Source organism: Struthio camelus, chromosome 5, assembly GCF_040807025.1.
Source record: "Struthio camelus isolate bStrCam1 chromosome 5, bStrCam1.hap1, whole genome shotgun sequence".
Lineage (NCBI taxonomy): Eukaryota > Metazoa > Chordata > Aves > Struthioniformes > Struthionidae > Struthio > Struthio camelus.
In genome coordinates this window covers 54,756,962-54,776,860 of record NC_090946.1, presented here as the reverse complement: position 1 = coordinate 54,776,860, position 19,899 = coordinate 54,756,962, and the positions used below count along the sequence as shown (strand labels likewise).

At 40.0% G+C, this 19,899-nt stretch overlaps 1 protein-coding gene across 4 annotated transcripts in view; it reads right to left on the bottom strand.

Moving 5' to 3' along the window:
• The window catches only part of NPAS3 (neuronal PAS domain protein 3), a 632,661-nt gene that overhangs the window by 15,025 nt on the left and 597,737 nt on the right, over window positions 1–19,899 (bottom strand). For all 4 annotated transcript variants that reach the window (XM_068946425.1, XM_068946424.1, XM_068946426.1 and 1 more), the window contains one exon: window positions 12,407–12,513. In XM_068946425.1, the coding sequence (XP_068802526.1) occupies window positions 12,407–12,513 (107 nt within the window). The remainder of the gene's footprint in view (window positions 1–12,406; window positions 12,514–19,899) is intronic.

Below are 19,899 nucleotides of genomic sequence, written 5' to 3'. Positions count from 1 at the left end.
TAGAGACAGTTTTTCATTTATAACAGCTCACAGGATCAAGTGAGCCTTTGATGTTGTAAGGACTTTTCTATAGATTTTGCAATTAGTGAGTTAGATATTTTAAATAGTAGGCATCCACAAATTGGATTTTAGCAATGGGAAAAAAAGTACTGAGCAATATTTAGCAATGTTAAATGATGTCTGATACCTAAGCAGAATTAAGAGCTAGATGACAAACGACCTGTGGACATTCTGTGAGCTACTGTGTATCATCTCTATAATTCTCCCCAAACACTTTAACTTACTGCGTAGTAGCACATGTGGGGTAGGATGGGGTGACGAGGAGGTAAGCAGGGACTGTGTGCAAATGTGTCCTTGCCACGCCAGTCTGAAAGCGTGGCCTCCGCAGCAGATTGCTTGGGCAAGAATTCCACCCCCTCTTCACAAAAGTCCCTATGTGCCATGTTGCTCCACCTTTCCTCATCGCAGACAGTTGCTTATGAGCCCTAAGCGACTTACAATCTCTCAAGAGAGTTCTCCTCTCTTAAGAAAATACAAATATGGTAACTGGTTAGGAAAATATCAGTTCTGTGCGGCTTTAGAAAACTGCATTTTGCTCTCACCATATGGCATGAACAAGCCTTCAGTGCTGGACAAAAACCATCTTTTTTAGGTTTGTGTAGAATGCAGCATATTATGTCAATAATTCTGACTGAGACTTTGGCTGCTATTGTGATTTGAGCATTAGACAGTAATAATGGCAAGGCTCTAAAGATAAATTCACTTTTTCCAAAGGCAAACAGGAATTAGCAGTTTGTATCCGTGAAAGGAAAACGTATCTCACCAGTACCTAAACTCCTATCTAACTTATTTCATCTGGAACAACTCTTTTAAGCATAAACTTTCACTCTAAAAATACTAAGGTGTGGCAACTGATTTCTTGCTTACTTCTCCAGTATGGAATATTGTTTAATCTTCCAGCATAGGACTGTTATGCATATAAATACCAAACTAGGCAAAAGTAAGGATTAGCAGCTTTGCAGGCAGAAAATGAAAGTAAAACCTATCCTCTATGCCAAGTTCCAATCAACCTTTTAGAAAAACTGGGCAGATTAATAATCTTTAAAAACTAAACAGTATTTTGCCTGCCACTCTTTGCCTTTGCAAAGGGGTAAATGTTAAAAGTAGTCTGAGCTGAACTGTTGAAAAATGTGGATTCGTGTTAGGATCCAAGCGTTGTAGCTCAAGGCCATGACTTACCAAACGCAACCAAAGAAGTTTTGCATGCTCTATGTCCCGCCAGGGAAGAAAAGTAATTCCAAATAGTGACAATTCCATGAGTTAGTTTGGAAAAGCCACCTGCAGATTTGGTAGCCTATCCTAACTCCAGGACAGCGGTTCTCTAGCCCTCTGAAAATTTCTAGCTGCCATTAGAGATTCTGCCTCCGTTTGATTCCAGATTATCTCAGATAAGGATCAGGAAGATGTTTTGCTTAAAATCAACCGTACGTCATCAGTTTATCAGTTCACAGCAGCAGTACAAAAGTATTAAAACCCAGCTAAACTAGAAAAAAAGAGCATTTCCTAGCACTATGTACAAACTGTCATCTGCTTTTTGAAAAACAGAGACGCTTTTCTTTCTCGCCCTCCCTTCTTTCATAATGTGTGTAAGATACCATTTTCCAGCAGTCCATCAATCAAAATGGCAATTTTATAATCATGAAAACATATACTTAAAAATAACTATTAACAAGAACACATAATATTAGGGAGGCTATTTATTTTGAAACATTATGTGGGTATTGATCAAAAGTAATGGCAGGATTATAATATCTAATTCAATGTATCAAAAGATACACTCTCCCATGGAGGCTAGCAGCATGCATATCAGAATACTGTTCTGTTGTTTCTAAAGATAACGAAAGTTATACTGCCCAAAGATGATAATTTACAACCTGGGATCCACAGTCTATTGTTTTTTCACATTCTCTCTTTTTAAGTTCTTCGCTTAGTTGAGAATGTGTCATAGGAGGCATCTGATTGCAACCAAAATACATTGTTTGTCTCTGTACCTCCTTATATGTCTTAGGTTCTTCTCCTGTATTCCTGTATTGTGAATGAATTACCATTCAGGAGTAAATTTGCTGGGTATACCTAAAACACTTTGTGCTGAAATCTGAGCCAAATAGAAAAGTTTAATAAACCAGTTAAGTATGGTAAAGCAAAATGTCTGTGCAAATGTACACTTTCTAAAAGATAGAAATAAACTAACTAACTACGTTTATTTAAAAATAAACTGGATTGAATAATGAACACTTGATTTGTCTACTAAGATTGTCCAGGTTTCCCTCTCTCTTTCTGGATTTTTCTTCTCCCTCATGATTTGTCAGTCTCCCCATGACTTTTAAAACTTCAGCCCCGCCACAAAGTGATTTCCTTCTGCTAATATTGAAATGGTCCTTTAGAAATCCAAGCCCACTTTGAATACCAGCTTCATATAGTACTTCCATTAGCATTAATGAACTCTATATGTTCAGACTGGAGGGGAAAATGAAATTCCAGATCCAAATTTTGCCTTCAGCTACTGAAATGCAACATCAGGGGAGAAATTTGGCCCTGCTTGCTCAAGGAGCTCAAATCCATCTCTCCACTAATATTAATGTCCATCTTATGACAACCTATTAATGACTTTAGATATAACCCTTTCCAGGCCAAATATATCAGTGGACTGTATACAGCTATGCCTCATACAATAGGAAAGGAGGTAGAAGTTCCACAGAGGCTGATCAAAATACGGAAAGAGATTGGCAGTAACGTTACTTTGCTTTATTAATTTCATAGATTAAAGATGGGCTGTTTCCAGGGAAAGGATACGATCCTCTTAAACGTGCTTTCACATCTTTATGCATATCCCAGTTTGGTTGCTGGTACTGAGTGAAAAGAGCTTTGTGTTTTCTCAGCCTAATCGCCATGGCAAAGGGATTCACAGCACTGAATGTCAAGGTGACATGGCACAACTGAATATTCGAACACCCTTCTAACCACTAAAAAGATTCACCATCGTCTTACATTTGACAGTGAACTATATTAGACATTTTAAAAACATACTGTCAGTTTAAAACTAGATCACTTGTAAAAACAAACAAACAAACAAACAAACAAAAACTTTCTACCTTTCTTCACAAGCCCCAAACAGACAATTTAGCATTAACCTCTCCCTCCCCCCTAAAAAAGAAAAAAATCCCTTTTAAAATAAAAATAAAATAACTTTCAAATAAGTTAGCATGTTATGATTCCGGAAGCAATTCCTGAGAATCTTTGGAGGTTGGATCCAAAAGCTTTAGATGTTTGGAAGGGGATTCCTAGAAGCCCATTGGGACAGAGTCCTGGATACCAGCCCACTTGCTTTGTAAGTTATCAGAGATCAAAAATAATATTGATCCAGCACTGGTCACATTACTTATGAATGGGAAAGCCACAAGTGATGCATGTAGGTTCTTCCAAATAGGTACTAATCAGACCTATCGCACACCGCCATGGATTTGACATTTGCTACACAATGTATTGATACCATTTTCATATACTTCTGGCTTTGAACACTGTATCTGTCAGAGACACAAGTTCAACTGTCCAGACCTTTGGGGGGAAAAAAATAAATGCTAATATATTTTTTTAAACTCTAGGAAGATCCGCAACAATTTCTTCTTACCTTAACACTATTAACAGTTTAGGCTGCAGTATTTCACAGTTCAGTTAAGTTAGAAACAAAATAGTTAGGCCATCCGTCGATTTTTAATGGAGTAACACTTCTTTTCTAATTTACATTATAAGACAATGAAAATTTCTGGTCTCAGTAATGCGGGAGTAAACCTCAGCAATGAAAGAAAAATGGTGTGTGGCTAGAAGTATTTTCCCCTTCCTTTTTAACATGGCATACATTTAAAGTGGCTCAGCCAGTTGGAATGTAGCAAAAGTCACCACAGAAATAGTTTAGTGGACAGAGTGAAGGTGAAGCTGTCAGAGACGCATGATAAATCCTGTTATTCCCATGGCTTTGCAATTTATCATGTGGTCTTGCAGTCTATCACAAGAATAATACCAAAGTATAAATTCATCTTTAGGTTTGGAAACTTTCAGCTCAAAGAGATTTTAAAAAATAAAAAGGATGATTAGGGGAATAACAGGGAAACCAGAGGCTCTGAACAGAAGTCAGAACTCAACCTTCATTCTGCAGCCCCTTAATGCAGTAGCTCTAATTACACAGCCAGTACTACACACATTTTTTAATGTAAAAATAGGAGAAAAGTTTAGGTAAAAAATTCAACTGACTAATACACTAGGATAGAAGCACATTACAGTGATACCAAATGAGAACTCAATAGTTCTTTGGAGTCTGAAAAACATTTCAAATCTGGCGGTAAAGGTAGATTTCCGAAAAAGCTTTCCCTTGATTTAGACAATACCTGGCACATCTACCAAACTTTCTTTCCTTGGCTTTCTTTTGCACTTTTCATCTCTGTGAAAAGACCACTGAGTACACCTCCATGCACAGTTCAGTTTTCTCTCTTTGTTTTCACTGCGAATGACAAATGCATGGAGGCCATTTTGTGTTACTTAGGCAGGCAGGGCATTTGCAATGATTGATGCTCGACTGTGGGAAAGAAAAAGAGCTATGAAAGAATTACAATGGAGTGCCTACAAACTGAAATGGGGATGTACTAATTAGCGTTGCATTAAACAGCTGGATTTAATTTGAAGATGAAATAGCATCAGGAATGAAGTTAAAGGGCTATCGATGCAAACTATATTTGAGCCATCTTGCAAAATAACAGTATATCACTAAACTAGAAAAGGCAAATTTTGCAGTTAGGAAAAGGTAGTTTCACAGCTAATGGTTTAAATAGCTTAAAGGTTTAGCTTTGTAGAGTTCTCTGGTTTATTTACTATCCAAAAGATCTGATGCTTCCAGTAAACTCTCCTAGATACTTTACATACACATAAAAAACATTTGCCCAGTAGCACACAATTAGCATGTGAAAAATTTAACCACAAGATACCATAGTGATTAGAAATTTATCAAGATTTAAAATGATAGCTGAATATTTATATGGATAATTAGAATACTCAATATTACAATAGCAGCTAGCTCCCTCCAAAACCTGTAATTTAGGTGGTGGTGTAAATTCTCATCTTTCAAGAAATGAACCAGCCATGAATTAATAGCATACTAGGGTGAAAAGGGGTGCAATGAATACATAACTGCCTGCTGCAGAATGTTTTCCACCTTCTTTCAAAGTAACTGACATTGGTCAGCGAGCAGAAAAAGATAATGAGCTAGACAGACCAGAATCTCACATAAACCAAAGAAGCGTTTGCCAGAGCAAACACAGTAGCTGCAGTATTTCAGAGCATGGCTAACTCTCTAACTCTGGAAGACATGAAGCACATGCACTCTTGGTTAGGTACAAGTCTCCTGAGAGTCAGTGTTTCTTGTTATGTCAGACTTGTGTTACTTGTGCTCATACAGTTCAGTAATAGGAAATTATTGAATCAGCTGAGGGACAAGTCACCCAAACAATTGCTGGTAGATCAGGTTTAAAAATGGCTGGTGTGTTGGGAAGGTGGTGGTGAGCAGCAGAAGGTAGGCTGATGTGATTATCTTTTCACTTGGCTCAGCTGCAACCAGAACAGGATACATGACTGCAAGCTTCATCTTGCTGTGCCTTACAAAAAAAATGGGAACCAAACATGCTGCTAACTCAGATGTGTTTGGTGAATAAATTCACTGGGGTCTGCACAGAGATCAGATACTGTGGCAATGGCTTCCACACACCTAAATAGATGAAATCTCAGCATCATCAAAGAGTAAAAATATCAGGTGCTGAACTAAAGACAATGATATTACTCTGGAAGTGACTGTTCCGCATTAGGACAGAAAAACAAACAGTAGCTGTGTGTTAAAACCAAAGTTTATGCTCATTTTTTTCCTAGTATGAAGCAAAAAACTGTTCTCTTTATATGCTTCATTTTTTCCCAGTTTCTTATCTCCTGTTCCCTCTTCTTGCTTTATCACCACCATCTCCCACCAAAAGGACATAAGGATGGCAGTCTCCAAGGCAGAAATCTTTGTGCAACTGGTCACACCAATGCCTTTGCAATACTTCAAAAACAAGATACACTAGACTGTCATCAGGATGCTAGGTGGGCTTGGTTTAAGAATTAGCTAAACACCAGACATTCTATCATCCTAATTTAGAATCAATCTTGGTTTTTAGTGATGATAATAAACTTGTACAAACATGAGATTCATTTGTATATTTTAGCATTCTATTTCAGTCACAGAATGCAAAACCTAACATTGGAATCAGTTTGATTTTTTTTGGTGATTGAAGATATTAAGCACTACAAGAGCATTGAAATTTCGATCTGATTAGGATAAAAATTCCTTAGGATCAAAACACTTCTTTTTTCCCCCTACAGTTTTACTAATTGTGTGCTACTTGACATTGCGGAGTTATTCCACAGCATGATAGCAAAATATGTGAAGTGTATTTTACTGCTAGAAATTATCAACTCATTCTATTTGTTTTTCATGTGTTTGAGGTTATTAAGAGAATGAAAAATTATAACCGATGTGCATAAGTTGAAAGGGTTAGTTCAACTACAGCTCGTAGGCTACACCACTGAGCAACATTTTGTGTATCAATAGGAATTTTCTACTGAGCATACACAAAAGAAATCATGAATATATAACTGATTTAAAAGTAGACGGAGGGGTAATATCCCCTGAAAAATAGGGCTGCGATGAAAAAGGTGAATGTGGAATAGTTTATTTGCAGAAAAATTGGATTATTCTAACCACTGGAAACCAGATAAAGTAGATCAGAGGGAATGCTACCAAACGTACTCATCAGAGGCCTTTGCTTTATGGGAAATGAACTGCCCTGGCTCACTTCCTGAGGAATTGTATTTCTTATAGCTGTAAATGGAATCCTGAAGAAATAGGATGATGTTTTCTAAGCAATAGCTGAGGATGACAAGTGTCTTTTTTTTTGTCAGTGTTAGGTTTCTGAATTTAAACCTCAATTAAGATTCCAAAATGAAAAAGCATGCATTATATACCAATATACATTTGTGACGGTGTTCTCATGAGCAATACCTTCTTTTCAAATGGTGGCACGTTGTCCTATATTTGTCCAAAAATACATTCATGGCTTCCTTCAAAGGTCTTGGCTTTAATACATCCTGGCTGCTTCCTTAATGACCTCCATTGAACAGCAATATCAAGTACTTGATGTCACTGTTCAGTGGAGATCATTAATTTTTTCAGTTAAATGGAAGACATTCACCCCTACAGCATATGACACCCATTCATTCTTTGCAAGTAATCTACATCTTAAATCAAGAAGGGATGTTACAACCCCCTGTATGAGAGGGTGGCACAGAGTGGCAACCAAAGAGAAGCCCCTAAACACACTGCTCTAAAGAGCCATGAGCGTCAATCATCCTTGCTGTTCCAACTTGTACAGAGCTCTACGATTGGTGCTAAGATGTCAAAAACCAGTAATATCATTAATTTGCTTGAGAACTGGTATTGAACTAACACTGAATTTTTCTTGCTAGCTTTAAGATTGGGGGTATTTCCTTGCCTTTGGAACACGTGCAGTACTACCCATTGAGGGACTCGGGGCTTGGTGGAAATATATTAACTTCCTCTGCTTGACTTGCAGTTTAGCCTTGCAATGCTTCTATGCAGGGGTAAGCATAGACAGAGGATTCGACCAGCTGCCCCATTAATACAAGTGGTAAATCAGAACTGGGAACCTGAGGGGTTCTTCCTAAGGCGTTAGTTCTAGGCACGTAACAACTGTGCAGTGTAAAATGTACCACTTCTACTCTCTCATGCTACGTATCCTAATGAAGCCTGTTACACAGGCTGGGATCAGGGACCACATCTGAGGCATGGTACAGCTCAGACTGAAACACAAGCTGACTACACCTTAGCTAGTTGCTGTGTGTCAGCTGAGCCACAATGCTGGACTGTGTGCAGGCTGTTAACTGTAACCTCTGTGAGAGAGATTTGATTTATGAGATGCAATATCCGCCAGGGTTTCTACCAGCAATTTATACAACAAACACAGAAAAGAAACAAATGGGAAGTTTCCTAAACTTATGAAATCATGAAGCATTATAAGATGGGAAGTGCATTAATAAGGCAGAATTGTAACACCAAACAACTGGCTGGGGGATTTATTAAAAAAACATGATCACTGAAACCTTGAATGAAACAAGATAGAAACAATATCCCTAATCTTTTTATTTCTGTTTGAAAAAGCTGATACTTCAGTATCTTGTGGGATCACCATCACATATTATTGTGTGGAAATCAACGCAGGCATATGCAGGGCTGAGTATAAATATTATTTTATTACTTCACAAGGGCATCAAGCTCTAACAGACATAAATCTCTAAGTAGAAATTTTGACTCCACTGAACCTAGTGGAATTTTTGTTATTTAATTAATTGGGGTCAGGATTTTAGTCTGTATAAAGTTGCTCTTTTAGGGCATACTCCCCATGTCCATTGAGGCCAATGACAGCTTTTCCATGGGCTGTAACTGAACTTTCATTAGGGAAGCAGTTTCCTTACAAAAGACTGTCACTGCTATAGTCCCAAAGATCTTCTTCACTATCATACTTATTATGGTCACATTCCTGAAACTGCTTTTGTCTTCTTTTATCTGAGGTAGAATTAACAAGGCCTGTTTTTCAAAGTTGCTAATGGGCTACTGTGATCTGCAGCCATCAACAATCCTCTTGATTCTTCTGTATGATTTTGTGCAATGTTTTCTTCTTTGCTTGTTTTTTTTCCCTCTTTGATGTCTATGAATAACCTGGCTGAGAAGGCAGGATGTCCTGGCCTTATTTGTTCCTTTTTTTCCAATATGTTGTCAGTGAGCAGGCAGAATAGCAGTTTTATTTGTGTTTCTTTTTACCTTCAGATCTATCACTACAATTTGGAATTTTTCTTGTTTTAATTGATTTTATAGAAGAGGAAATAATTTTTAAAGATTAAGATTTTTAGATACATTCTGCAATCCTCTGTCAAACATACTTTTGAATTTGCTGCTTTCTCAGTTTTGCTTTTGCTTTGTCACAGGGCTTTCTAACCATCACTTTGGCTTCCAGCTCTTCTGCAATACATTGCTTTTTATCCATTGTAATTTCAAGTAATCACACCTTATGTAGTACTGACAAATCTCCTCCATTATTTATTTTGAGGAACTGTAGTACTGCTGAGTTTTACATTCTACAGCCATTGTCTGTAAGTTCTTGAATTTTGGCTCTAATCTTATTTTCATTAAACAGGAAGATTTTCCTCATTCTAGCTTGATCTAAACTTGATTATCTGGGATGGACAAGTTGCTATGATGTGTTTGGGGGGTTGTGGCTTTTTTCCCCTTGGCACTTCTACGGTGTTGTCCAAATGCTAGAAAAATTGAGTGTCTCCCTGTGCAAAGATATGAGCTGCTTCAGCTTCTGCAAGAGTTAAAATAGGCAGGTATACTTCTGAGCTGTGGCTTTCTGGAATGACATGTTTGTTTACAGCATTTTGTTTTCTGCTTTTACTATCTGAAAATATCCTACTGCCATCACTTATCTAGTATTTCCAATTTAAACCTGAGGATCTTTTATCCAGAGCTTGAGTTTGAATAATATGAAAAGATACATGCAAAGTCCTGCACCTGGGATGGACTGATTCCCTGCAATGGTACAAACTGGGGACTGGCACTGGGAAACAGCTTTGATGAAAAGCTCATGGCAGTCCTGGTGGGCAGTAGGCTAAACATAAATCAGCAGTGTGCCCTAACAGTGGTGATGGAGAACAGTATACTGGACTGTACACAAAAGAGGATAGCCAGTAAGTCAAAAAAAGTCATTGCTCCCCCTCATTCAGCACTCTTTAGTGCACATCTGAGATGCTGTGTCCAGTTTTGGGCTCTCCAGTAAAGAAGGATTTTGATAAACTTGAATGAGCTCAGCAGAGGGCCACAAAGATGGTGAAAGGGCTGGAAATCTTGCCCTGTGAGGAAAGGCTAGGGGAACTATTCTTCATCAGCCTGGAGAACAGATAGCTTCAGGAGTACTTAGCAGCTCCATACCTACAAGGAGGTTCCTAAGAAGATGGAGCCAAGCTCTTTACTGAGCTGCACAGCAGGAGGATGAGAGGTAATGATCATAAATCAAAATAGGGAAATTCCAACCGGATAGAAGGAAAAAAATTCACTATGAAGAGAACTAAGCTCCTATTAAGGATAACTGGAACAGGCTGCTCAGTGAAGTTATGGAGCATCTGACCTTGGAGGTTTTCAAGGCCCAACTGGACAAAGCCCCAAACAATTTGCTTTGAACTCAGTGTTGACCCTGCCTTGAGCATGAGGTTGGACTAGATGGTCTCCTACAGTCCTTTTCAACCAGACTGATTCTATGAACATCTTGTTTCTATAATCCAAAAGAATAATTGTATATAAAATTTCTAACTCGTCTAATCTAGTTGAAAATTAGGCCTAGCATAATAGGAGTAAAAATAATTATACTGTAGCCATACGGCCAAGTATTCGCCCATTGTGTTGGATACTGATAAACACAACTCCTTGTGCTTAAAAACCTTGCAATCCAATTAGCTAAAATGAAGGTACAGTGAGAGAAGAAATAGTTACAGTGAGGTAAAGATATCTTCTAGAAGTTGATCTTGTCTCCCAGTTCTGCTAAAAGTCCTAGTCCAGTGTTCATCCACTGGCCTACTGTTGCTCACGCTGTCTGCATAGGTTAGTCTCCTGAAGATGAATGTTTCATAAAGCATATTCTGTTTCAGAGAGAAGTGGTCATTGAGAAGATTAAGGTCGTTTTCAAATGGGATGTTCATCTCTGCCAGGTGGTACGTTAAGACTGTGAGTCATAAATATATTTTATTTCCTTGGTCAGATAGCACAGTGGAAATGCAACTTGTCTTATTCGACTTCCAGTTTCAAGAGCACCAAGTAAGTTTCTGAATTTGTTCATTCATTTCTGAGCAAATGCCATATCCTCCTGGATATTAAATGCTAGAAATGTAAATGATGCAAAATGACTTTGTTTATCATGTTGGATAGTTGATTTTTTTTTTCCTGGAAATGTATCTAACCTGACCTTCTTTGGACAAATGCGCTTTACTTTCTAGAGACTTCAGGGACTATTTTTTTAAAGCATTACAGATGCTAATATCAAAGATGGCTGCCATATATTATCACAGAAGTGGTCCCTGTTCAGCTTTCCTGTTGCAGTTATCCTCCTGTCTTCCCTTGCAGATCAAGCAAGGTACTTTTGGCCTGAAGATTTGTATTGCCTTCCGTTATAGTCATATGGTCTTATAAAAGCTAATTAAAGGTGGCTGGATTTGGGCTGCTACCCTTTCATTAGTAAATGTTATCAGGGAATGGTGCTGGGATTCTCAGAATTCCATAATGTGGCATTATGAAGACACACGGGGAGCAGAGCTATTCAAATCTGGAACCTCAAATCTGAGAAGCAGCTTGCAGATTGTCTTGTAAACTGAGAAAAACACAAAAGTCGATATTAAATGCAACGTCAGTCACTAAAACTTCCAAAGAAATATCTGACTTCACTGCAAGTGCAGATAAATTGGAGATTATGGGCCTAATTCTCTTTTCATACTAGGATAAATCAGGAGCAGCATCACTGAGGACAACACATCTCAGCTAGAGAAGAATTAGGCTCTATGGCTTTCAATAATAAGAGTACGAAGAATTTAATTACAAGGAATCAAGCTGAACCTCCCTTCCCTGTTATGTGCATGCATAGATACATGCACAAGCTCTCCAGTAAGATTCGTCTCTTGTTACATTTCTGTACAACTTCCATTGTCCTCTTCCTCATAAAATACTACTTGCGTGCAAATAACAGGCACTCGGACGCTACAGGGATGGGAGCTATAGAGGTGATAATACACTGGGTGCTTAAAACACTGGCAGAGCTGTAGCTCAGTTTTGTCTAGAACAACCTGGTGAAATCCCAAATACGCTGCAGTTTCTGGCCTCCCTGTCATGACTCAGCAAAGGAAAAAGGAAGAGAGGAGCTCATTTTCTGTGCCAGGCAGAGAGTTGCTCATCTAAGCAATACCTCTTTGAAGGAGAAAAATAATGCACAGCACATATAACTGAATAGCTGCTGAAGACAACTGTAATATAAATCTATTTTTTTATTTCCACATATATGAACAATCTTATACATCTATACAAAGACTTGAAAATACAAGTTATATTTGAGCCACCCTCTATGGCATCCTACGACAAAAAAAGCAGGTGCAAGAGGAAGATCCACAATCATCTGTTGTACCAGATGATTTTGACAAAAATGGAGGTACTTACAGTCTAAGTGACTATGTCTGATGCCTTCCACATCTTCAGCATGAATGAAGTGGTAACATCTCTTTCCTACGATATCTACAGGGGTCAGATCCATGTAATCACTAATCCTAAAAAGGACAAAGAAATACAACCTATAATTTAAGAAGGAAAAGAATACAGGAACTGTCAAATGACTCAAACTGAAATCTGCAAAAACCATTTTTCACTGCTGTAGTAATTTCGTGAAGACTCCACTACTTTTTTCAATGGAATGGCTGTACAAATGAGATACAGTCTCTAAAAGAAAACTGTTTTTAAGGAAACCTTGAAATCATTCAATACATTGAAACAGGTGGAAAGTTAAGCTTTAACATGTATTCCTCCCATAGAATAACACCAAGACAATGTAATTCCATGAAATTACAAAACATAGCAATAATCTAAAATCCTCATTTAAAGACCAAGATGATTCAAGGTTACATAATAAAGTAAAACAAGTTATGTTTATACCAAACGATTAGAGACACCTTTCATTTCAACAGATTGGTCTTCTATTGGGTATATTCATGAAAAAGCTCTTCAACCATTTTTTGGCACAAAGTCTTAACTGATATTTCAAGGGATATAATTTAAATGCTGAGACATACAGATGCCTCAGGGTGTTATCTTTTTTAGTCTAATTCACTTGGGAGCTCAGCTTTCACTTCGGGCCCTTTCAACTGGGACTTTGCGGTTTAGTGCACATAGAAACTTTAAAACGTATTCTGCAGATCTTGATGTGTACGTATGCGTGCTTGTGTGTCTGTGTGCATGTGCATGCATGTGTAAATTCCTGACACCGATTGCCAAGATGTCAATGTCCTTAAATACAATACAGAAAATAACAAAAAAATAAGAAAAAATGCCTTGCTTATGCAAGCATCACAAGCCTTTGAAAGTATGGCTGTTTTCTAGAAACTGAATAATTTTTAGGATTTTAAATATGCTGCAATGCACTCATTTGCAGCATAAGGGTTCGCAATCATAAGATATAATTGCCGTCTTCCATTTCAGAGGGTTGTAAGAAACACCAAACATCTTTATATCGCCAGGTAGCTGAAGCAACTGGAGCATGATCCAGAGCGTAGGCCTACGGCTAGGCTCAAGCAGAAACTGAACCGCGTGTGTTAGAGGTGTTCCCTCGAGGCAGATGTTGCAAACTCTGATACTCAGGCACTGACTGAGGGAGAACTGTGTTTGCCTGGTTGACTGAGAGCAAAAGAGCGTACAGATCAGAAAGGCTGAAGAAGGAGAAAGAAAGTATTGCACAATGCCACAGCAGCACTGATGGTTTGTCCCAATAAAAAGATAAAACACAGGACACAAACAGAGATTAGGTGCTCTCTGAATAAAGTCTCTAGAACTGAGAGACAGAACTGTTTGCTGTTGTGCAACCACCCTTCCCCCTTTTTGGTCATGAGAATTTGTGTCCGCTCTTTGGAAATATACAGGATTACATCAACGACATGGTGTACTCTACCATTAATTTCCTTTCTTAAGGAAAAAAGTTGCAGGATGCAGATAACTGCTTAGGTCAAAAAGAGTTAACACTCTTACAGCACTTCCATCCTTAAATGTTCTTTTCTCTGTAAGTAAACACCCTTGCATTTACATTTACATGGAAAAGCTTCCTAGAGCACTCAGAGTGCCCCATAATGTTCAGTGACAGTAATGAACAGACCCCCACAAAATGTCTCCAAATCACATAGCTGAAACTACAAGGAATGGAGCTTATTTTGAAATCCAAAAAGTCTTTGCTATGAAGTCTGCAGGGTCACGATAACAAGGGATGTAATAATCTCTGCCAGTTAGCCAGCATTTCTGACTGCTCGGAGCAGTCAGTTTGACTAAAAGGTTGTTCCCTGGACCTGCTGCCCTGACTGGGTTGGGCCTGAGCACCATTAAGGGAAAGGTGGTGACTGCTCCTTTTAACCAAAGTGCTGTGAGCTTTGCATTTCACCAGCCATGCTAGTGTGTCCTCTGTGCTGGCTCACTAGTTCAGATCCTCACTGAATATGTAGGGAGCCAAAGCTGGGCCGTGTCGCTCTTTTTCCCCTCGGTAGGAGAGTTTCCAGAGCATGGCATAGCTCAGTTATGTGTGCTCCTACAGCGTGTAGTTTTTGAACAGCGTTTACATCATGAGAAACCACATTGTTCGTTTACACTTTGCCAACATTAGCTGTATATTTTTCCATTTCCATCTTTCTGGAAACAGTGGTGCCCAGCAACTCCAAAACCTGCAGGGGTGGAATGATTAGGGCCAGTGTTTGAATTTATTTTGGATAATGAGAAGTTAGGAATTTTCCTGCTCAAGAAAAATAGCATCCTATTCCCTTTCTAAGGATCACTTACCTCTGTACTGATTTTAAACCTAGCTAAGTCTCTAATAAGATTGAAGCCAAAGTCATATTGGCAAGAATTTGTTATTTTCCTTAGAATTGTCATGACATCTTTGAATGATGTAAAAAATGACCAAAAGAAGTATCCCTGTGGCCTAAGGATTTAGTAAATCAGTGAAATAGCTGAGTAATTTCTGCTATAATATGTTAGCTGGGTTTAGAAGTACAGTTCTAACATGATGACAGATCCATTTACCACAATAAAAGAACTCTACAAAATATGAAATTCTCATTATAAACGTAACAGAATTCCTGACATTTACTGATTAACTTTTATACCTCTATGTTTGGAAAGAGATGTTTGGGCCCAGATCCACAGAAATACTTAGACATGTAAAGTAGATTTCAGAGCTCAAGTCCAGAAATGTAGTCTGCAAAATGCACACTTTCTCCCCAGAAAGCGTGCAAAGCTTCAGGGTTCCAACACATGACCAAATTAAGCCATTTTCATTAATCTCCATGCGCCAGCTGAGCCATGTTACCTTTCAATATCAGGCTGCGAGCAGATGTCACATCACTTGCCTTGCATTCACCATAGGTAAAAAGCATGCATGTGTATAGTTACCATAGTTCATTTGACACACAATCTTCATGTGATTCAGGTTCTGCTTGCAAAGTCTTGAAAGGTCTCTTTCTACATACACACAGAATTGCCATCTTCTTTTTCAGGGATTAGTATCTAGGGAAGTTTAAGTTAGCAGGGAGCTTTGCTTCCCTTCACCAATCTCCCCATGAAGTAGGCAGACTCAGACTTACTAGTAAGAATTGCCAGATCAAGTTTAGCACAAGACAGAACAGCCTTGCCACACTTTCATTACGGTGCACGTTGAAAGATATGTACCTTTCGAACAATTGCCTAGCTGAAGTACTTAACCAGAAACCCATGTCTAATCCATACCCCAAACGGCAGCTGAAATGCATATCTCCTATCTTTTTGGAGAGGACGCTATCCATCAGGATAAAGACAAGTCTGTAATGATGGTAGCGGGGCGCTCTCTATCCCTCCTGCAGACTTACTTCACTTTGCGTGCACAGTGGATTACGTGCTGAGAAACAAAGAAACTAGGGGCTCTGCCCAATGACAAGAAACCTGCCCGGAGAGAAGGGAGTCTGAGATTGTATGGTTCCTGTCCCCTGGACTGCATGTTATCTCTTATACTAAGCTAAGCGCACAAACAGTACATAGAGCAGGAACCAGACTTTAGGCCTTTCCACTCCCCAGGTCTGCCCTGGCACAGTTTGCCATCTCTTTCTCTGGCCCATGAATTCTGCATTTTCTGCTAGAAGGTGGCTGTGCTTCGAGATCAGGAAGAAGAAATCCTCCTGCCCAGGTAAGTACACAGGGGCAATCTCTTCACAGATGGAAGTTCTGCTACTTCCAGCCCTTCAGTGATTGTCCCAGTGGCTGCAGGGAAAGGAGGATATGACCCTCACAGTTGTGTGAGTGAGCAGCACAGACACGGACAGTCACTAGAAGGGGAGCAGTTGTGCTGTGGGAAGGGGAGGAATGGGAGGCAACTGTGGCATGATCACTGCCCTATGATGGACCCAGACTGTATGCGCTACAGCTCCCAGGGCTAACTTGGAGGAGTTCTGCTTCCTCCTCTGCTAAATTTGATTAAGTTGCATTTTGTGTCTCCGCAGTGGCATGTAAAATCTTCACAATTAAGAATGAGAACTGTGGAAGTAGATTCACGGCCCCTAAGTTTAATACTACGAAAAAGCTGTTCAAACAGACATATGAAGGACATAGAATTTTTAAAATAAAAAAATAGAAGAAGAAACAGAAAGATTATGAAGAAAGAAGGTGTGAGTGATGACTGGCTGGGTAGATGAGGGGAGAGCAGTGGATGTTGTCTACCTGGACTTCAGCAAGGCTTTTCACACTGTCTCCCATCACATCCTCCTAGGTAAGCTCAGGAAGTGGGGGCTAGACAAGTGGACGGTGAGGTGGATTGAGAACTGGCTGGATGGCCGAGCTCAGAGGGTTGTGGTGAATGGCGCAGAGTCTAGTTGGAGGCCTGTGGCTAGTGGTGTCCCCCAGGGGTCAGCACTGGGTCCAGTCTTGTTCAATATATTCATCAATGACCTGGAGGAAGGGACAGAGTGCACCCTCAGCAAGTCTGCTGATGATACTAAACTGGGGGGAGTGGCTGACACACCAGAGGGCTGTGCTGCCATTCAGAGGGACCTGGACAGGCTGGAGAGCTGGGCAGAGAGGAACCTCCTGAAGCTCAACAAAGGCAAGTGCAAGGTCCTGCACCTAGGCAGGAATAATCCCCTGCACCAGTACAGGCTGGGGGTTGACCTGCTGGAAAGCAGCTCTGCAGAGAAGGACCTGGGAGTGCTGGTGGACAAGAAGTTAAGCATGAGCCAGCACTGTGCCCTGGTGGCCAAGAAGGCCAATGGTCTCCTGGGGTGCATTAGGCAGAGTGTTGCCAGCAGCTCGAGGGAGGTGATCCTGCCCCTCTATTCAGCCCTGCTGAGGCCTCACCTGGAGTACTGGGTCCAGTTCTGGGCTCCCCAGTACAAGAGAGACATGGCACTACTGGAGAGAGTCCAGCGGAGGGCTACCAAGATGATGAGGGGGCTGGAGCACCTCTCCTATGAAGAAAGACTGCAAGAGCTGGGCCTGTTCAGCCTGGAGAAGAGAAGATTGAGAGGCGATCTCATCAATGTGTACAAGTATCTGAAGGGGGAGTGTCAAGAGGATGAGGCCAGTCTCTTCTCCGTGGTGCACAGTGACAGGACAAGAGGCAACGGGCACAAACTGGAACACAGGAAGTTCCACCTAAACCTGAGAAAAAACTTCACTGTGAGGGTGACAGAGCATTGGAACAGGTTGCCCGGAGGGGTAGTGGAGTCTCCTTCCCTGGAGATATTCAAAACCCGTCTGGATGTGATCCTGGGCAATATGCTCTAGAGGTCCCTGCTTGAGCAGGGAGGTTGGACTAGATGATCTCCAGAGGTCCCTTCCAACCTAAACGATTCGGTGATTCTGTGATCAAGCACTGACACCAAAGCAATGCAAGCAATGACACCAAAACCAGAAGCAAAAGAAATGACACCAAATAGGACATTCATGCTTACATGAAAAGTACCAAAGATGGAAAATAAATAATCTGCACCGGGAAAAGAAAAGAAGTTTATAAAAAATGTTTCTTAGAGTATTAGTTATGAGACAGGTCTTGTGGCTCCCAACTCTTCTGACAGAATAAGCTAACAGGCTGACAGGTAGGAACTCAGTTCTACTGAATACACAGGCCTGTTCCTGCAAAACGTAAGTACAGACTTATCTTTGAGCAGATCAGTGTTTCTACTGACCTACAGGACTGCAAACATGACTGAAATTTAAAGGTAAGTATACACTACAGTGCTTTGCTGAATTAGAACCAAATTGCTCAGACTTTGGTAGCCTTCAGGCTCTCTACACAAGACTGTTTCTACATATCTTAAGGAACTATTGGTGAAAATTGTCATGGCCAACAGGATTACTGATATGGGCAGCTCCACAGATTCCAGACCCCTTGCATTTGGAAAATAGCATGGTCACTCGATTATTTCCTTTCTGGTACACATTAGCAGATATAGTTCTAGTAGCCCATACTAAACTAGGCTACAAGCTGGTCTCCTGGAGCTGTCCAATCACTAATAGTTGACATTGACGCCTGATACTCTAGCACTAGTCTCCTTATTTTGGTTTTAGTTCTTTTATCTCAGTCTAAGGTGAATTGTTGTCTGGAGGAGCCTATCTCACTCTACTGATTAATAAAGAAATTCTAGACAATTTTAGACTAGACAGTGAAATTTAGATAAAATGAATCCCACACTTGGATTTACATACTACGTTTTAGGCACCAAAATTTTAAATCCCTATTTAATAGTGGCAGAATAAAATGTTAATTGTTAGAAATAGCTAATGCATTAGCTAACTGACCTTGCCTCACAAAGCAAAACTAACTGTTTGCTAGTTTCTTTTCCGAGTCCAGGATTCTGATGCAGACCTTTTCATTCAGAGGAAAGATACACAAGATGCACCCAAAGACTCAAGTAATGTCACTCCTACTCCCTGCTGCTGCATGCAGGCAGCCACTTGGAAAACTAGGAGTACTATTGATTTCACCCCTGCTGATCCAGTGGTCCACTGTGAGCATTTATTTCAGTTAAGTAGCAATGCTTCTGTTCCATTCTCCCTGCGGCTGCCAGTAACTCCCCATTGCTCCATAAATAGTGCTTACAGCTTCCCCAGCATGCATCCATTTTTCTCTGTTTTCATCAGCGCTGCATTTGTTTTCTTGTTGCACCACAGAGAATTTCTCTGCTTTCTCCATGGGTCAGGAGTCAAGCCTGTATACTCAGAAAAGGATACTTATGCTCCCTTCCTATAGCCTCAGAAGAGAGATCCCAACTTCTTCCTGACTCATAGAATTGCTTCAGCAAATGCCCAGGTAATTAATCCGACAGCTTCACATTGGCTGTTCAGTCACTTCCTTCCCTTCTTCTGTCCTTCGCATGCCTCCAGCTTTAACAGTCATATTCTGCTTTGTACCTGCTATGGAAACCAAGCCCTATCCATCTACCTCCATTTTCCACCAGTGGAAACCCCACTGCCTCAGTGAGCTACCATGTGCCTCCCAATCACAGCAGAAGTGCTTCTGCTATGTGGAATTCCTCTCATAATTTCTTTTTAACACTTCCACAGTAGCTTAAAATGAAACTGTTGCAACATAAAATCAAGTACCATCATATGCATTCTACCCTGGCGTACAAGATAAAATCCATCACAAACAGGGAAAAGTAACATTAGAATGTTGCCTTTGTCTTAACTAATGAAAAACATTAGTAAACTCAACACAAAGCACTTTCTTGCATAAATCAGCTAGCTTACCATAGTTTACAACTGGCTATCAGCTTGTCCTATGTGATTACCAATCAGTGCTCCATGTCTGATGGATCTTAGGTTTTTCAGTGGTGCATCTCTCAGACATTTGAAAGTTTTGTTGCTACATAAAAGTACAGGGAAGGTTTGAGAAAAAGGTTTAATTAAAAAAAAAAAAAACAATTTCGGGGTCATAA